The sequence below is a fragment of the Echiichthys vipera genome (assembly GCF_963691815.1).
Source record: "Echiichthys vipera genome assembly, chromosome: 21".
Classification (NCBI taxonomy): Eukaryota; Metazoa; Chordata; class Actinopteri; order Perciformes; family Trachinidae; genus Echiichthys; species Echiichthys vipera.
The window spans coordinates 23004995-23024013 of NC_139846.1; the positions used below are offsets into that span (position 1 = coordinate 23004995).

General features: G+C 43.8%; 1 protein-coding gene across 4 annotated transcripts in view; it reads left to right on the forward strand.

The window, feature by feature from the left end:
• Positions 1–19019, forward strand: part of LOC310963615 (uncharacterized protein) — a 108213-nt gene that overhangs the window by 73709 nt on the left and 15485 nt on the right. For all 4 annotated transcript variants that reach the window (XM_083936495.1, XM_083936497.1, XM_083936496.1 and 1 more), the window contains one exon: positions 16152–17179. In XM_083936495.1, the coding sequence (XP_083792621.1) occupies positions 16152–17179 (1028 nt within the window). The remainder of the gene's footprint in view (positions 1–16151; positions 17180–19019) is intronic.

Consider the following 19019-nt stretch of genomic DNA (forward strand, 5'->3'; position numbering starts at 1 on the left):
CATGGTCCGTCTTTTTTTTCCTATGTCCGCACTTAACAGGTAAGAATTGGGCATTATTTCCCTGTTGATACAATATAACCACATATATACTTTTAGGGTTCTTTGGATGGCATTGTCTCGTTTTTGTTTATAGATATGTTAGTTTTCAATGTCCACTGAGCTGTAGGCTACTGTATGGAGGAGGCATTCCTTAATTGCTAGATGTATTCATCGAATTTCATCTTACTAATACACTATGGGAATTTCTTTTATTCAGGCTGCCATGAACGAGAACTACTCATAATACATGATGTATTTTGTGATCATATTTGTTTAAAAGGGGAAATAAAATAAAAAGTAAATATTCTCTGCTTGACTGACAGCACTTGAGACATAGAAGCATTTATTCTCACGCATTGACTGCCGTATTTTTGGCCCTTTAATTTTCTCATACCGAGTTCTCGTTTGAATTAAATTCTTCTTTCTTTTACATTGTTAGCGATGGTCTGCCATTAACACTATCCACCTGGGTTGATTCATGTGCGCCCAGCACTGATTTGGTACTAGTGTGGTTCATTCACATATCTATATATTTGTTTATAGGCTGCCTGAGAGACGTTCTCTCTTTCTATTTGTGTGCTATTAAAATATTTACTTTTGCTTTCAAGTGAATCCCAATCTTTCCCTTTTCCAATGCCAACTTGGCATGACTTTTCTTTTTCCAGTGGAGGGAAAACAAAGCTCTTGTTCATTTAGTGTTTTATGAAGCAATTCTTCCTCGGGCTGTAAACAACGATTTGCAGTTGTGCTTTTGTTTAGTGAACAATTAGAACCGCAAATGAACAAGATTTTCTGTAAACACCTTTTTAAGTTGAACCTTCAGAGTTGGAGAAAAAGTCTTGGTAAAGTGACGTGATTTTGGCCAATCTTCAGTTTTTACAGTTCACTTGGGTTGGTAGGGTTAAAGAAGGTAAATAGTTGGGGTTATGATAAAGGATATAAATACCGTATTTTCCGCACAATAAGGCGCACAACATTGTAAGGCGCACCTTCAATGAATGTCTTATTTTGAAACTTTTTCCATATATAAGGCGCACCGCATTATAAGGCGCATAGAACAGACGCTACAGTCGAGGCTGGGGTTACGTTCTGCATCCATTAGATGGAGCTGCGCTAAAGGGAACGTCAACAAAACAGTCAGGGGAGGTCGTCTTGTTGCTTCCTCCACTTTGGCACCATTGATTGGTTCATGTTCAACTCTCTGGCTGCTGCTCTATTCCCGTGATCTACTGCGTGACTAATGGCCTTGAGTGTAAACTCTGCGTCGTAAGCGTGTCTCTTAACAGGAGCCATTTTGGGCTCTTTACACAAACACACACATGGAAATGAAACGGCACGCTTCACGCAGTCGTATATCTCAACATGCACCGCGCGTTACTTCTTCTACGGGGGAAAATAGAGTCGGCGGCTGCTCACCGTAGTTGCGAGACCTGGTTAGGCTCAGTATTGGTCCATATATAAGGAACACTGGATTATAAGGCGCACTGTCGGCTTTTGAGACATTTGAAGGTTTTTAGGTGCAACTTATAGTGCATAAAATACGGTATGTGTTTTATTTATTTAATGGCCCTCTAAGGACACGTGCAGGAGTGTATCGATATACCCTAATGTACTTTATTCACATTTAGTGCAACTACTCCAAAGCATCACCAGATCTCAAGTCTCTAGTCTTTGTGTTTGCTAGAGCAAAAGACACGACGCAGTGGACAAACCAGACCGAAGCATCGTGCCCCCAAGCCTCGCATCTTGTCCTGTTCTGCTATGGTGTCAGGAGGCGACATGTGTACCCACGCCAAATCTCCGCCACCTTTATTCTAGGCCAATGTTACTGTTCACCCATACTTCCTTCGTCCTTTCTTTTTGCCTTTGTTTTCCCTTCACTTTTTCCCTTTCACCTCGTTCTTTCTCCCCACTCCTTCGACACTCTGATCTTCTTACCTGCCTCTCCAACCTCTCTCTTACTTCCATCTTCTGCTCATTATTCTTGCTTCTGTCTCCCGGCTCATCTGACTGCCCCGATCATTTCTTTGTTCCCTTCATCTTTTTCTCCCAATGCTGGCCGACTGTCAGCCCTACTTCTACACTCCCTCTTTCTGCCCTCATCTGTCTGTATCCTCCCCACCCTCTGTCCCGCCATCCCTGTCCCTGTTTGCCTGTCTGCCTGTTATAAATCATTGCTTTCTGTCGACATTCAGTCCAAAATGACATTCGAAGGAACGCCTGCAACCGCCGGCTATTTTGACTGGCACTGGACATAACACACACACACACACACACACTCACAAATACAGAGCTCTGCCCAGGACAACAACTCTATCTCTCTCCCTCTTGCCCACCCTTTCCCATCACATGCTGACCTTTGCCTTAAGTGCAAGCTGGGTAGCGCCAGAATGTCCATCTAAAGTCCCTGAAAGTTCATATGTATTTCATGTGTGCAACCAAAAAAATATATATATTAACACCATTTTTAAAACAATAAATACATAAGTATTAGGTTTGTATATGTCTCATCCCTGAGGTATGTTTGAAATTAACAAATGAAGCTGTTTTGTTTGACTTTTTGTGCAGGTTATTGTTACCTAGCACCTCATAGATCTTATGGATGTGGGTGATTTCCAGGCTTTTAGTGTGAAACATCTGTGCAGGAAGGGTTTAGGAGCATTGACAGTAGCTGAAGACCAATCAAAGCACAAGCAATCAGAATGAATCAGTGAATGAGGTTTTCAGTGGTAGTTTCTTGAGACAAATGGTATCAGTAGTATTAGTGTGGTAGTATCAGTAGTGTTAGTGTGGTAGTATCAGTAGTATTAGTGTGGTAGTATCAGTAGTATCAGTAGTATTAGTGTGGTAGTATCAGTAGTATTAGTGTGGTAGTATCAGTAGTATTAGTGTGGTAGTATCAGTAGTATCAGTAGTATTAGTGTGGTAGTATCAGTAGTATTAGTGTGGTAGTATCAGTAGTATCAGTAGTATTAGTGTGGTAGTATCAGTAGTATTAGTGTGGTAGTATCAGTAGTATTAGTGTGGTAGTATCAGTAGTATCAGTAGTATTAGTGTGGTAGTATCAGTATGGTGGCAAATCACTGTCACTTCATTGGAAATCTCAGTTTTTGGTGGTATGAGGAAGACAGAGATGGAGCTGAAAGTGTTTCTGTGGCACAGGCCAGGCTGAGTTCCTGTTTAACGCTTACAGAGTGTGTTAGCCTGAGTGAGTTGTGTGTGTGACTGTATTTGCTCATGTATGAGCATGTCTGTCTTTCATGAATGTTCCTTACATGCTACGTGGCAGAACGAGTACTCAGGTGTGTGTGTGTGTGTGTGTGTGTGTGTGTGTGTGTGTGTGCGCGTGTGTGCGTGTGCGTGTGTGTACATGAGTGTGGTAGAATGGAGGTTAAAGGAGTGTGATTCTCCAGTTGTGACCAGATGCAGTCTGACAGACAACAAGGTCTCTTTACCAGAGGCTTTACTCATCTTTCATAACTCTATGTCCCTTCTCTCCCTCTTCTTCTCTCTCATACTGAGTATTAAGATTGGAAAGGCTGGGAGATGCACTTATCGTCTTGCACATACACACATGCTTAGGTAGACACATTCAAGCTTATAGAAATATTCACGTATTCTCACACATTTACACACACAGTTGTTCATTCTGTTATTTCTTTAATCTTCCGGTCTTGTTGCTTTCATTCATCAGATTTGTCTTTTATCTTTCTTGCACCCACACATGGTGGAACAAAGGGTGTCTGCAGCCTTACAACAGGGACCATGTACTAGGAGGCTGTACGTTAGCACTCCTGGAGAGACAGTAGACTCTACTATTTCATATAAAGCATTACATCGGATCATATAAAAGAGGTGTGTGAAGCGAAGTGAAAAGGTCTAGTACAGGTCAGATGGAAGCAAATTATAGCCAGGAATGTATTGTATTTCTCTGGAAGGCATGTATGTGATGTGTGGAGCGGTTTGGTTTGGAAAGGTCCTGAGTTAAAATCCACTCTTCCCCTAAAGCGCCTGCTTCAGCTCTCACTCAATCCTCCCCATGGGCAAGACAGAGCTGTGTGTGTGTGCGTGTGTGTGTGTGTGCGTGTGTGCGTGTGTGCGTGTGTGTGCGTGTGTGTGTGTGTGTGTGTGTGTGTGTGTGTGTGTGTGTGTGTGTGTGTGTGTGTGTGTGTGTGTGTGTGTGTGTGTGTGTGTGTGTGTGTGTGTGTGTGTGTGTGTGTGTGTGTGTGTGTGTGTGTGTGTGTGTGTGTGTGTGTTGTGCTTTTTATTTTACCATGAGACAGAATGAGGGAAAGAAAGAGGTTGAGGGGAGAAAAACGTGGAATGAAAGAGAAAACGGGAGGGGAGGGGGCTTACTCACTCCACCACAGTGGGTTGGATCTGGGAACTGGCAGCAGCCAATTGGCAGCCACAACTGGGTCACATGGCGACTGAAATAATTAGTGTGAGAGAGAGACAGAGGGAGAGAGAGAGGGAGGGTATGAGGGAGAGATCTGCACATCCAGTTCACCCTCAGTGTGTGTTTGAGTTCAGAGCGAAGACATAGCACGAGAGTCTCCATGCACACACGCAGAGTGCACCTGAGTGACTGAACAAAAAGGAACAACAGCGCAAGAAAACAGAGGGGGAGCAGGGAAGAGAAGTGGTGAAGATTACCGTTAGACACCTGAGACTGAGACAAAGACAGACTGTGAAACAAAGAAAGGGGGTAAAAGACAATAGAAGGGAGAGACAGCATGTCTTCTCTCTCCAATCAGCAGCCTGGCTCTCCATTCTCAGATTACAGTGAGTTGTGTAAGGTGCCGTCCCTGACGCCCACTGTTCCGGCTCAGAGCTGGGATTGGCAGCCCCCCACAGGCTTGGACATGGGCACCCCGAGGGGCCTGGTGGTAGGTGGTGGGGTTTTGACATCAACTGGACTCACAGATGAAGACAAACTGTGCCTCTTCGAGCAGCCGGTCAGGGGCAGCGTGGATGCAGAGCTGAAGGTGCCGGGCAGATTTGGGGGCATCTCTGGAAGCACCTCGCTGGGTAACGCGTCATTGGGCAGCACAGGGGAAAGCCCGGACAGCCCTCTGTCCTCCTCCCCGTCTCCCTCCCCAGCTTCCCCAGGCAGACTACCCGCTGCCCTGGGATGTGGGGGTACTAGCAGGGTTTCCTTGTCACCTGTTCCTGGATCTCCAGCCAGTCGTATGGAGCTCTCATCACCCACTAGTGTCATGCCTCCACACTCAATGGGAGCCTCACTAATGGAGGCATCTCCAGTAGATGGCCACTCGCCATCTGAATCATGGAACAACTCTAGTTTTGCTGAATCCAGCCCAAAAGTCGCCATGCCCCAGGTGGCCCCCAACTACTGCGTCATCGGAGTTGTCAATGACAACAACTTGGAGAGGGGCAACGAGGCTGTGGCTGGAGGCAGGGCAGCCCTGGGGGGCCAAACATTATCCGTGGGTTCTTCAGGGGACAACAGCGAGGAGGAAGAGATAGAAGAAGAAGGAGAGGAGTTGGAGCCCTGTTTTATGGGGCGAGCTCAGCAGCAGAGGAAGGCTATGCGCCGTGCAATGTCCGAATGTTCCCACCTATCGGTACCAACCAGTCTAGAGTTGCCTGAAAAATACCCAGGTGGAGATGGGGCAGAACTGGATGAGCTGCCATCACCAACGGGGGGTCCACGTCGCTCACCACACTCCATGAAGCGCTCACTTACTGTTGCAGAAGATCAGCCCCAGACCCTCTCGCCCAACCTCTCGGCAGCGGGCGCCACACACATGGACCTGCGGGAAGCCCCACCTGAACCCCGCCTCCTCCTCTCCCCATTCCCACCACTGAAGGACAGCAATGCTGGCTTTGATCTGTCACCACTAGAGGCCCCAGTGAAGGACTTTAAGGCGGAGAAGGAGCCAGGTGGCATTGTGCTTTCAGTGCCCCTCAGCCCCAAGGGGTTCAGTGGCATGGAAACCAGTTCTGTTCTGCCTGTAGACTATGAAGAGGAAACTGGTCGCAAATCTGACATGACTAAAGCTGCTGAGTTTGACAGTAATGACGGGGATACTAAACCAAACACTAGTGTAGGTGTAGACTTTGGAGCTGGCATCAAATCAACATGGGACATTGGTGATGACCTTACCACTGGAGGGTGTACCGCCCTTGGCTTGAACTCCAGCACTAACCCCTTCATCACAGTGGATGGTAGGTGGAAGTCATGTTTGCAGTCTCCCACTTTTTTATGTGCTCGTGAAAGTCTGACTGGCAAACATGTTGATATGGAGAAACTGAGTTAGCAGGATAAGCTTTTACTGCCCGCAGTTCTGCATGCAGGATAGCACTTTGTATTAATTTCACAGACTGCTGTGAAAAGTTATATTATTATGACCATGCAGCTAATATGAGTTGTTAGATCAGACTCTTGTCTCTTCAGTCATTCTGGTAATTTCCAATGAGAACACCTTGTAATAGAAAACAATCCAGGAACAATGCTAGAAGAGTATATACATTAAATCTTAAAATGCATGGTGTTTGTCACCCTACTTTGAAGGTGATGTGGAAGACCAACAAGGTTTTTCATCCTTGGAAAATGCACACCACCCAGAAAGGGGGATTGGCACTTAAGAGTTAAAGTGTTGAATGAGAACGATGATGTATCGATCAAGTCTCGTCTTCTATTTGGTAGCTTTGTGAGCTACAGTGAAGCACAAACAGAAAGCGTGTCTTGCTACCAACAATCCCAATGACTCATTCTTGTAGCATCTCAATGCTACCCTGAGCATGGAGGACGACTGTATTGTGAAGAAAATATAGAAAAAATATCCTTTGTGCGCTCTCAAGTTACGTAGATGCCTGTAGATTGTGGTTGTATTGATCTATAGATGAAAACAGTGATTGTTCATTCATTGTTCTCGGTTGTCTGGTCTAAGCTCGCAATTGGCTTGGGGTTAGGAATAGCTGCAGGGGCAGACTGAAAGGAGGTGTGTCAGACAGCAAGAGAGACAGAGAGTGAAAACCAAAGAATGAAAAGCAGCGAGAGGTCGACAGCAACAGAGCAGCCCCGTAGGCTCGCGAACACCATGTGCCAATTTTAGAAACAGATCAGCCACTACGCTGTACGGCGTGTGTAAATAATTCAGTTTAAAGTGTGAATACTGGAACAACAGGTTTATTGTGTTGGTTGTTGCATTTCATTTGTATTTGTGGCGGGGTGGCTGTCTTCATGTGTGTCTGTTCATATGCATACAAATGTGTGTTGCAGCACAGTAAGCTTGGCAGCATGAGGTTGAATAGTAGCTGACTCTCCATCGGACATTTGGACACAAGGTCAGCGTAACACAGCTCATTATAGCTGATGGAGGCTTTGTCTTTGTCCAACCTCATTTTCTCTTATACTCCATGCTTCCCTCATTTTCTTGTTTGTCTACAACGCTGTCGCTTTCTCTATTCTTCTGTCTTCCTGTTGCTCTCAATGCTTGTTAGATTCTTGGTGAAGTCAGGCAGAGCCAAGATGGCCGACATTGGGTCACGGTCACGTCGAATGATGACCACCTCTGAGCCAAAATGGGGTCACTGTCTGGGAAGTGATGGCCCATTAGGGTGTTGCTTTCTACAGTGACTGTATTTCTTTCACTTTGTTTTTCGGTCTTACACTTTTTCTCCTCTTTATCTCTTTCTTTCCCTCTTTGCTTGTGGTTGTTTTACCCCCCTGCCACAAAGCTGAGTGTGATAGAGGCTGCCGGCCTGGCCACTGGAGTATTAAAGGGGCAGTGATCTTTATTTTCTTCTCCCTGAAGTCTGTACAGGAGCATGACCAAGTTATCGAACCACAGGCTCTGTTGCATTTATGCATCGGTTTGTTTTCTTACCAAGGTCATCAAAGTAGTTCTGCTGCTCCTGTTGTGTAAAAAACATTTTATATCCACACTGGATAAAGCATACACATATATAATTGTTGTGTTTCTTTGAAAAAATATTTAGGAGATACGTTTTCCCCAAAACAGTGATTCTACTATCTATTCTAAGAGCCGCAAATGTGCAGTGTACTGTACTATAGCTATGCCTTTAGCTCCATCTCTCTAGAGAGGTTGTGGAAAATAATAACACTCACACACACAAGAGGATCGGGTGGGGTCAAAAACTATGAAGGAGGGAACTAATGAAAAAGGGAGGGACATATGCAGATGAATGTATGATGATTGGGAAGTGGTGGTTGTCGGTGAACCATTATTGGAAAGATTAAAAGTGCATAAATAATAGATGTAATGACCAATGGAAGAAAGAGAAGGACATCTCATCTCATCTCATCTTCAACCGCTTATCCGGGGTCGGGTTGCGGGGGCAGCAGCTCTAGAAAGGGAGCAAGAGAAGGACAAAGGAGGATCAATCAGAGTGTTGATTTGAAAAGAAAGGGTTGAAATAAAAATAAAACCAAGAGAAGTCAGACTTCACTCTGTCAGACAGACACATAGCAAACCCCACGCTAAACATACGCCCAAAGTCAGTGTGTAGATCCTCTGTCATGTTGAATTATCTATGTCTTTTAATGTTTCCTGGTTTCAGGCAGATTTTAAGCCACCTTGACTCTCAGAATCAAGCACATTATTGTGGCATAATGTTCTGTCGGGCACACTGAATAACATGTTCTCTCCAGTGGCAGCCCCATGTTCAGCTGTAGTAAATAGCTTTGGGACATGGACATGTGTCTTCTTTAGCTAATGGTTGTTACAGCGCTCAAATGCAGCACTGTGTGCATACTTGTTTGTTTGTCTTTTTGTGGGCATATTATTTGTTTTCTGTGTGAATACGTTTGTCAGGTTACGCCTCTACTCAGATGCCTTCTTATAATGTGTGTATATTTGTGCATTGAAGCACCTTTTATCCCTTGGTGCATGTTGAAAAGGCCCCGCCTTTTCTTCTTACTACCATAACACAATCAAAATAGAATATAGAGATTTCACATATATACAACTGAGCAAGCACTTGTTACAATGCCATAAGGTATTGCTACCACCTAAAGCAAACGAGTTTGCTAGGTGCAGATTTACCAAAATGTGGTATTTATATAGCCTGACTCCGCAAGATGGATCATCTATCATCAACATACGGGCCAAACCAACCAATCAGATCAACGAAGCATACAACGTGCTAACAGTGTCGAAGCAAAGCTCAGAAAGTAAATAACGCAAATTTACTGATAAAAGGCCCAATTTCAGGAGCCCGGTCCATATTCTAACAGAAGGATCCAAGAGAAAAAAGCGTTAGCGAGCGGCTTGCTCCATAGCTGCTCATCTCATCCGCGGAAGCCGCCATGTTGTTTACACTTAACAGTCGCTTCTTGTGGCATCACACTTCGAGCCGCCTCAAAACAAATGCTGATTGGTTCGGTTGCATGGGCAAACTTCTCCAAATTTTCTCTGCCGCAAGTTACCAGACTGATCCACAAGTAAAATACAATGGAGCTCGTGAGATCAGGATGGTCTCAAGAGGCTAGTATATATAAGATGTAATATTCAACTTAAGGCTAAAAAGGGGGTTCAGTTGTTGCTCACAGCCGATGCACAGTTAATGCACTGACTCACACCCTACGCCTACTTGGGCCTGGCTGTACACCCATGGGTGTGTTGGCCAGTAAATAAGGTGTGGGCAAGCTGTTGACCAACAAAAACCTGGTCTAAATCAAAGTTTAAGTGAACTGAATTGGGGCATATTATAGAGGGCAGAACAGCTGCTGTCTGCTGCTGCTCCACTGTGCGTGTTTACACACAAAGAACAGTAACTTCATTCATTATTTCAGAAGCTAAAAGCTTTGTAATGTTTCCCTCTGTCAAGTTTAAAACAACAGGTTTTAGTTGCTGCTTAAATGTCCCACGATATTTGCTGCTAAGACCTTGACATGGAAACATTTACAATCACTGAAAACAACTTACGATCATTAAAGTAAACGGCAAAATAAGATACTCATACATCAATAATCAACAATCAACAATCAATCAGTTTAAAAGCAACGGCCTACAGGGGTTAACCCTAACACATAATATATAGCTTGTCAAGTGAAGACAGGTACTGACTCAGTATATATATAGTCTATTTGTACAAAGTGTTGACTGCTGAAACAGAAGGTCTCATACTTCAGATAGGACGTTAAACCACAATGTCCGCTCTCCACTTTCTTATCACTTCACAACCATTTTAAAGTGTCCACTGTGTTTGATGTGTTACCAAAGGGGCAGTGGTGGAGTGTAGCTTTCTCTTCACAGTGTGCTGTAGCCAAGGCCGACAAACGTCACTCAGCCAGAGAGCTTCAAGTGTCGTGGAGCAAAGAGTGACAGAGTTTCAATGAGACAGCGTCTGTAAGAGACAATTCACGTAATTCACTTGAGGAGCAAAATGAAGGCCTCAGAAATTGGCCCTGAATAGTTTATCAAGGATGGAAACCATAGTCAATCAGAGTGTCATTGAACCACAATGTCTGCTCTGCTTATTTGCTTTAGACTCATTCTTTGCTTTAGACTCATTCTTTGCTTTAGACTCATTCTGGAAGATAAAGATAATCAACATTTCTTTTTTTTAACTTTCCAGTTGAACATAATTGCTGTCTGAAGTATGTTGAGTTTAACACATATTGTACCTTAGATCTGATGGAGTTTCCACACATGAAGCTACATTTTCAATTGATATAGCTTCAATGGGGAGGAAAGCACCTTCATGATCATCATTGGTCATGTAATGCAAAAAGAGGCCAATGTAGATTCAACCACAAGGAAGTAAAGATATTCTTGATTTTATGCATTCTTATGTCATACAAATGATTTAATCCCAACTTTTGCTCTACAAATGTAAGACATGCCTTTCTTAACCTAAAAAATATGAGACTGCTTAAAGAGGTTGTTTTTTTTTTAGTGTGAGAATCAAGTCTGCATATTTTACCATATTAATAAGACAAGAGGAAAGAGTTGAGGCGCTGCTCTTCGGGAGAGTCCAGGTTTAACAGCCCTAAATGAGCTGTAAGTGCTTTCGTTATGCTAATGAAACCTTCAAATCATGAAGTAATTAGTGTAATTACAAATTAAATATTGGCGGAACACATTGCATTGGTTGAGAGACTGAACTATGTATTTTAAGGGACCTCTTGCCTCTTATAAAAGGCACAAATTGGTTTAGTCCGCCCACTATGACGCAGTATGAGCATCTGTCAGCTCATCTACTAACCAGTGACTTTGTAATGTCTCCCCTCAAAAAAAGTAAAGTCCTGGTCCTAGAAGAGAAAAGAGATAAAAACAAACTGAGCGAAAATAACTGTTAATTCACTTCTTTCAAAAAAAAGGTGCCTAGCTATTAGCAAACCTCTAGGGGGTCGGCCGCAGGTTTGACTCCGACCTGCAGCCCTTTGCTGCATGGCCCCCCCATTCTCGCTCACCCCATTTCCTGTCTGTCATATCTCATAAAAAGGCTTGAAAAACTGCCAATAATAATCTTTAAAAGAAAAGAAAAACTGCAGCAGAGTTGGGAGGGGCACATACAGGTAGATTGCTTATGTATATGGCCCAGAAGTTGGTGCTACACCGCTGGTCAGAGGTGTGGATGCAAAGTCATGATTTGCCACAACATGACTTATTACTTCATGACATCAGGGTTGAACTCCAGCGTGTTCTCATGAAATATTTCTCTTAGTAATGCCCCCCATCACTAACCTACACCCCCAAGGCCCACTGTGATTAATGCTTCCAATCACAAGCCCTGTAAATAATTAATGTCCCTCTCCAGGGAATGTGAACGATTGCCTCTTTCTTTTTCTCGTGCTGTCAGGTCACACTTTGAGCTCACATAGTACCTGTGATTCCCTTCGGTCCCATTTCTCTGGGGGGGTTTTCTTTTTAGAGCTTCACCACATTTGTTGCTAGAATTTGCCGGTCAGAGTATTGAGAAAACCACCAGGCCGACACTTCTCTGGTAAGAATCGAGGCTGCAGAACTGCGTGAACACGAGAGACAAAGAAAGAATAGTGAACGTTTCCGTCTGCTGTGATGACATCTCAGTTACTGAATTGCAGTGTTTTTAATAACAGGATGAGCAAGAAGACTGGAATATGGACAAAGGAGCATTGCATTGCAAACAAGAAAGAAAGAAAGAGCATTGTGAAAAGGAGTCTCACAGGAAGGAGTGTGAGAGTGGGTAGGTTGGGTGTCACCCGCTACTCTGACACGTATCAGATGTCTGATTGATTACAGGATCGAGTTGAGTCTCTCTGTTTCACAGTTTAGAAAACGAAGACCTTGTTTATTTTGGTAACTCCCATTTTTCTTCGTCCCTTCCCTTTGTCTTGTCACACCGCTGCCTCGTTATATTAAGGTCAGATTCTTTTCTCGTATATAGTCACCTATTTTTGTCCACTCTCTTTGGTCTGATGCCTGTCACTGTTCCAGGTCAGGGGTGGTTTTATGTTATGTAAGAAAGGGAATGCGTAACCTCACCGTCAGCAATTTTACACCTTTGTGTTCCCCCCTGTAATTCCCACTCTCTTCTTGCTCTCATTCTGTCCACCCACTCACCTCTAAACCTGCTAATCAATATTTCTCTCTCAAGCACTTTAATCAATGGCCACACCTCACTCTGTATTTGCTCTTTCTCTTTCTTTTATCAGTGTATTCCTAATCCTAAATCCTCTGACGGGATTACTCTGATTAGCCTGCAAAAAGAACAGGGAACGTGTTAGTGAATGTGAATCAAATCTTATTTTCTGTAAAATGAACTTTTTCGTGCAACATTGCAGGTGACAGTTGATGTGCCAATGAAACACTTATACACACTATACTTCCGTACCAGGTAAAGCCGTAGCAGGAGCCATTCAGTCTTCAGATTGACCTTTAGTCCATGACCATTTTGTCGAGGTGATTTCTCAGGAAACCCTGGAGGGAAGTTTTTCTAATTTGGCACAAGAGTCCACTGGGACTCAAAGATGAACTGATAACATTCACTGGTCACTGTGACCTCACAAAACACCACCATAGCTCCATCATTCAATAATTACTACGCTAATTACGACAACGTACAGATCTTCTGTGCTGACGGGTTGAAGATGTGAAGCGTCCCATTACGCTAAAAGATATACTTGAATACCTTTTGTTAAATTCCTTCAAAGTTTTCACCAAAAATATGATGCAAGTCTGGACAGACATTGATGTAAACCAAAACTTGACTCGGCTGGGAGAGGCATGAAACAACAAGGCACTGTTTCTAGATATAGGATTGCTGAATTAGTGCCCAATAAGGCAGTTGACCCACACTTGTTTGGGTTTCAGTAGACATAGACATTCATAGACAATGTCAACATTTAAATAGCGGGAATAAATCCCATTTTCATTCAATATGAGTCTTATTTTCATAGTATTGGGCATCATTCCCGTTGGTAATGATGCTAAGATCTTAATAAAAAGAAGTCTGAGAGGTTAAGAAACACAGGCAGTCAGATGATCGGACATGTAACTGCTGATTAGTCACAGTTATTAGGAAGAGAAGAGAAGGCGAAGGGTAAATCCATTACCAAAAGTGCCAGTTGTTAGCATCCATCACATTTCACAGACTAACTTCCTGACTGAACTTAAAGGAAGAGTTGCAGGGTGACCGCAAAGGGAGGGACATGAGACAAAGATGCTGCATAAAGTGAAAGAGACAGGTGCATGCTGCTGTTCTAAAAAAACACAGTGGGATGTTACTAATTTAGTTCTGCCCATTGATTTGACCCACTTATCAACACATTCAGCAGCAGCAGTGGCTGTGGAGGCAAATACACAGAGAGCCTGATTGCTACAATAAAAATCTAAAAACAAACATAATACACATTTTCATACACAAACTCTGATGTCTTTCGCAAAATTAATGTAGAAATCCTAGAAAAAATACGTTGTTAGTCAATTCAGGATGCTTTTAACGGTGCCAGTTTGCCAAAATCCCACGACCCGGCCCCCGGATAAGCTGATGAAGATGAGATGAGAGTTTGCCAAAATGCACACACCAAAAAAAAAAAAATACACACCAGCCTTTCTTGGTGGCAGACCGCTACGGCAACATGTTTTGACGCAAGCAAAAGATGTGACCCATGAGGGGATTTTCAATGCAGTGCAGTGCGGATTTAGACATTTCATTCACAGCGTTCAAGCCACCTTGGATCTGTTTATCGAGGGAGTTTATAGTCAGCCATCATCATCACTTTGTCACTGTTAGCAGAGAATCCAGTCACATTTTTAACTTAAGTCGCAGCCCACATGATAACTCGCCAAGTAACTGGATCTATGGCAACATTATGCTTCCTGTTAACGTCCCCCAAAGCTTCCAAATCATGGGAAGCATAGAATAGTCACAGAACCCAGAGTGGATTATCCCTCAAGTAGAAGTAATACAAAGATTATTAATAGGAGTGACAAATCCATTGATATGAAGCTCTGAAAGTCCTTTTGAATTGTTGCACAGCCGAGGCTGTTGGGTGGGCGCAGTCATCTAATTTTTTTAAACTGTCAGGTCTCATTTATCAAACACAAACTCCAGACTTCAGTCCTATCCTTCTAAACGTCTTTAACCGTCCTCAACATGTGTACAGCTGCAGAACCGGACCATATGCTGTCCCCGTTCATAGAATACTGCTCCTGCAACTGAAAGCATGATTCATTTTCACAGACACATAGGTGGGAGGGTTTGCACGGGTTCGTATGACGTACATTTCTGTGTGGCAGGTGCACAGTGGATTGTGGATCGTGAAGGCCGATTGTGATACACTGCTTCTGAATCTGTTATGTTGAATTCATTTTAAAAACCAGAGGATCCAACTCCTAAACTGGGTCACAGCGTGCTCCGCTCACCCCATCGTAGGGTCATCATCACCTGAGGTCAGATGATGCACATGTTTCATTCAGTGAGTCAACAGAGTTTATATTGCATGATATTTCGGTTTAGCAGGGCAGCAACTTCATCCAGGCTCATAGTATTTTGTGAAGGTCTTCTGTACTCTTAGTGTTGATCGCTTATTTTTTTGCTTATATTTGCTGTTGAAAAACTACAATATCTAATAAATAAAAGATGATTTCTCAAACTTGGTACAACACAAGAAACCACCACCTACACCTAAATGATACTGTACTGGTTCGGTGTGGAGCCAAAGAACCCTGAGAGTAAAGTTAGATGTAGGTTTTTGTTCAGGAACGTCTCGGCATGTATAATTGTTGATACCAAGACAAAATGTTGTTTTCAATTTAATTATTTCTGCCTTATCAGATGGCATTTGACGCGTTTCGTGGACTCAATATCGTGTATCGTCTCGTCACACCGCTTAATCTGAACGTATGGTCTTTTTTTAATATATTGTACTGTCATGACAGCGATGGTGCTGCCATGACAGCGATGGTGCTGTCATGACAGCGATGGTGCTGCCACGACAACGATGGTGCTGCCACGACAGCGATGGTGCTGCCACGACAGCGATGGTGCTGCCTTGACAGCGATGGTTCTGCCACGACAGCGATGGTGCTGTCACGACAGCCATGTTGCTGTTGTTTACCTTCTATGTTTCATCTTCAAAAGAGCAGAATAACAATGTGACACTGAATGTGCACAGCACATTGTAATTTCTGCCTGCATCTATTATTGATTTAGCGTGTGTGCTCCTAAAAACTTGTGGTTGTGCCCCTAAGTGCACCCACAGTGCTCCTAGTGAATCGATTTAGTCTGGAGCCCTGTCCTTCGTTAAGGTGTTCGCTGTAGTGCTTCAGTCGATTCAGTCGATTCAGTTGACAGTGCTTTGTTTTTTTTGTGTCTGTGAAATGAGTAGTTTCATTTTGTTTCACTTTTTGTCGTTGTTTGTGAAAGAGCAGCCTGTGGTCCGAGCTTATACTGTATGTGAGCTGACGGGGGGAAAGTGAATGATGGTTATGGGTTCACCTGAGATATGCATTGGAAATGAGTGTTGGACAAGTCAGGGATGATTTTCTGTGTTTTTGATGTGAGTTGGAGTTTTGGCACCATTTGAGTATTGCTCCTCCTGCTGCCTGTAAGCGTGTCTATTGTTGAATTAAATAAGGTTTTATTTCTAATATATTGGCCTGATTTTGAATTCAAATCCCCTTTCTTTACAGTAAAATCTGACAAGACGGAGAAGGCAGAGGAGGAGAAGGAGGAGAAGCTGGAGGACAATGTAAAGAAGGTGGACCTGTTTGACCCGCTGCGTGAAGCTGAGCAGAAGAGCGTGAAGGTGGAATTCGCATTCAGTGAGGCTCCAGCCAAGGTGGAGAAAGAGATGGAGAAGGAAAAGCAGACAGAGACGCAAAAGGAGAAGGAGAAAGAGGCAGAAAGGGTGAAAGAGAAGGAGAAAGAGGCGAAAGAGGCAGAAAGAGTTAAAGAGGAGAAAGAGGCAGAAAAGGTAAAAGAGATGAAAGAGGCGGAAAGAGTTAAAGAGGAGAAAGAGGCAGAAAAGGTGAAGGAGAAGGAGAGAGAGGAGAAAGAGGCAGTCAAAGTGAAGGTGACAGAGGCAGAAAAGGTGGAAGAAAAAAAGGAGAAAGAGAAAGTGGAGTCTACGCAGCAGAAGGCAGAAAAAGAGGATAAAATGATCAAGGTAGAAGAATCACCAGAGAAATTGGTGAAGACAGCGAAAGAGGAAAAGGAGGAGATGACGGAAAGAGTCGAGAGCAAAGTGGAGAAAACGGAGAATGAGGACAAAAATCAAAAGTCCAAAGAAGAAGAAAAAACTGAGATGAAGGATGGAGGGCAGCACGTGCACAAAGTGGAGAAGACCCCGGAGCAACAGCCCACACCGGTCAAGCTGGACACCAGCGACGACAAGCCGGAGAAGAAGGTCGAAATGAAGACGACAGCAGACGTGGAAGACGCCAAGAAGGAAATGGCTGACACAGACAAGGCCGGGAAGACGGAGGAGAAGGAGGAGGAACTGGAGAAGCCTGTCGAAAAAACGACACAGAAGAAAGATAAGGAAGAGAAGCAGGACAAAATGCAGGCCAGCAAAAAGACTGTGGAGAAGAAGGATGACAAGAAGGACAAGGCTGCAAAAGCAGACGGAGGAGAGAAGGCCAAAAAAGCGAAACCTGCAACTAATGGAGGCAGTGCCACGCTGAGCAGAGACCTGGCAGCTGGAGACAAGAAGACAAAGGTAGGACTTCTGTGTTTCTCCTTACAGACTGACGTACTGATAGGATCCATAGAATCTATACCCAACAAACACGGGGAGACAATACACAGCCTCATGCCTACTTCAGACCTGAGATCAAGGTAAGTTTTATGGCAAGCAGCCTCGTAGGGCAAGTCTTAATCTCTAACTTTAAGAAGGGACAGACTATGAGGTAGGACTCAGCGTTAGCTTTAATAGACCATCAACGTTTAACACCTCACAGAACTCTTGTTGCATGTTTTGTTTCCCAAACTGTTTCAGGTGTCTTGCCTCCGTCAGGGTGGAGTCTGTTTTCATTTCATTAAAGTCCAGAGAAATGAAAATGACAAAAACAAGAATTTAAATATTTCGTCATCTCATCTCATCTCATCTTCAGCCTCTTATCCAGGGTTCGGATCATGGGGGCAGTAGCTTTAGCAGGGGACCCCAAACTTCCCTTTCCCGGGCCACATTAACCAGCTCTAACTGGGGGATCCTGAGGCATTCCTAGGCCAGTGTGGAGATCTAACCTCTCCACCTAGTCCTGGGTCTATTTGAAATTTTACAGTGTGCTATAAACCATCATTTAGTGTTTGTACACCTGTGCAGCCAGTTTAAAAACATTTTTTTAGCCTACTACTGAAAATATACGATTACAACTTTAGGGTTATTTAGCATTCTTTGACTTTTTGTCTAACTACTTACAGCGACCCAGCACTCAACACACACCTCAGTTAACATAAACATACTCATATGAACCTAGTTTTACATAGTCTCCTTCAGTTAGCCAGTCTAAGTCTTACATAATTAAATATTTTTATCTTTTTACTCACTTTATTTACCTCGTACAGCAGCTAAATTAGCACAATAACACAAGATCAGGTGTCACATGTCAAAAGTAAGGCGACCAATCAGCTTCCTGTGAGGGGCTACTGGCAGTTCAGAGAGGGGGGGTGGGAGGGCGAAGGTTGCCGACAACACGAGGCAAGTTTTTCTTCTTTGAGAGAAGAGAGCGACACTGAAGGGTTTTCTTCAAGGAAAATATGTTTTCTCTTTTATCCTGATTCACTTTTCAGAGATAGGGTGAGAAGTTCAGCATCCGTGAGGAACTCGGAGTAGAGCCGCTGCTCCTTTGCGTTGAAAGGAGCCAGTTGAGGTGGTTCAGGATCATCTGGTAAGGATGAACCCTGGGCGCCGCCCTAGGGAGGTGTTCCAGGCACGTCCAGCTGGGAGGAGGCCTCGGGGAAGACCCAGGACCAGGTGGAGAGATTAGATCTCCACACTGGCCTGGGAACGCCTCAGGATCCCCCAGTTAGAGCTGGTTAATGTGGCCCGGGAAAGGGAAGTTTGGGGTCCCCTGCTAAAGCTGCTGCCCCCGTGACCCGACCCCGGATAAGAGGCTGAAGATGAGATGAGACTTTTCACATTTTGTGTAACAAACCACCCGATGAGTCAGGTTTCAGCTTTACTGGAACAAACACATCAGTTATTATGTTTTGTATTCATGCATTTGCCTTGTAATGACTGTTTGATGTGATGTATAAAAAGACTAAACCTCACTCTGATGGAGGAAATGTCGCTGAAACAGTTGGGGAATAAAACCTGTTGATTCTGAGGGGGAGTTCTCTTTCATCCCCAAAGAAATCTAAGTCAAAATCCTTTCATCACGCATGCCGCTGAAGTTTCTGCTACTGCTTTTTTTACGCCTCCTGTATATGTTTTGTTCACACTCACTTCGTTCAGAACTAGTGTATCAACCTTGAAGCAATGCTAATTTTTATTTGTCTACATTTTTATCATGATTTATGCTTGTAATGCTGCTCGTCCTGCTTAATTTCCCCTG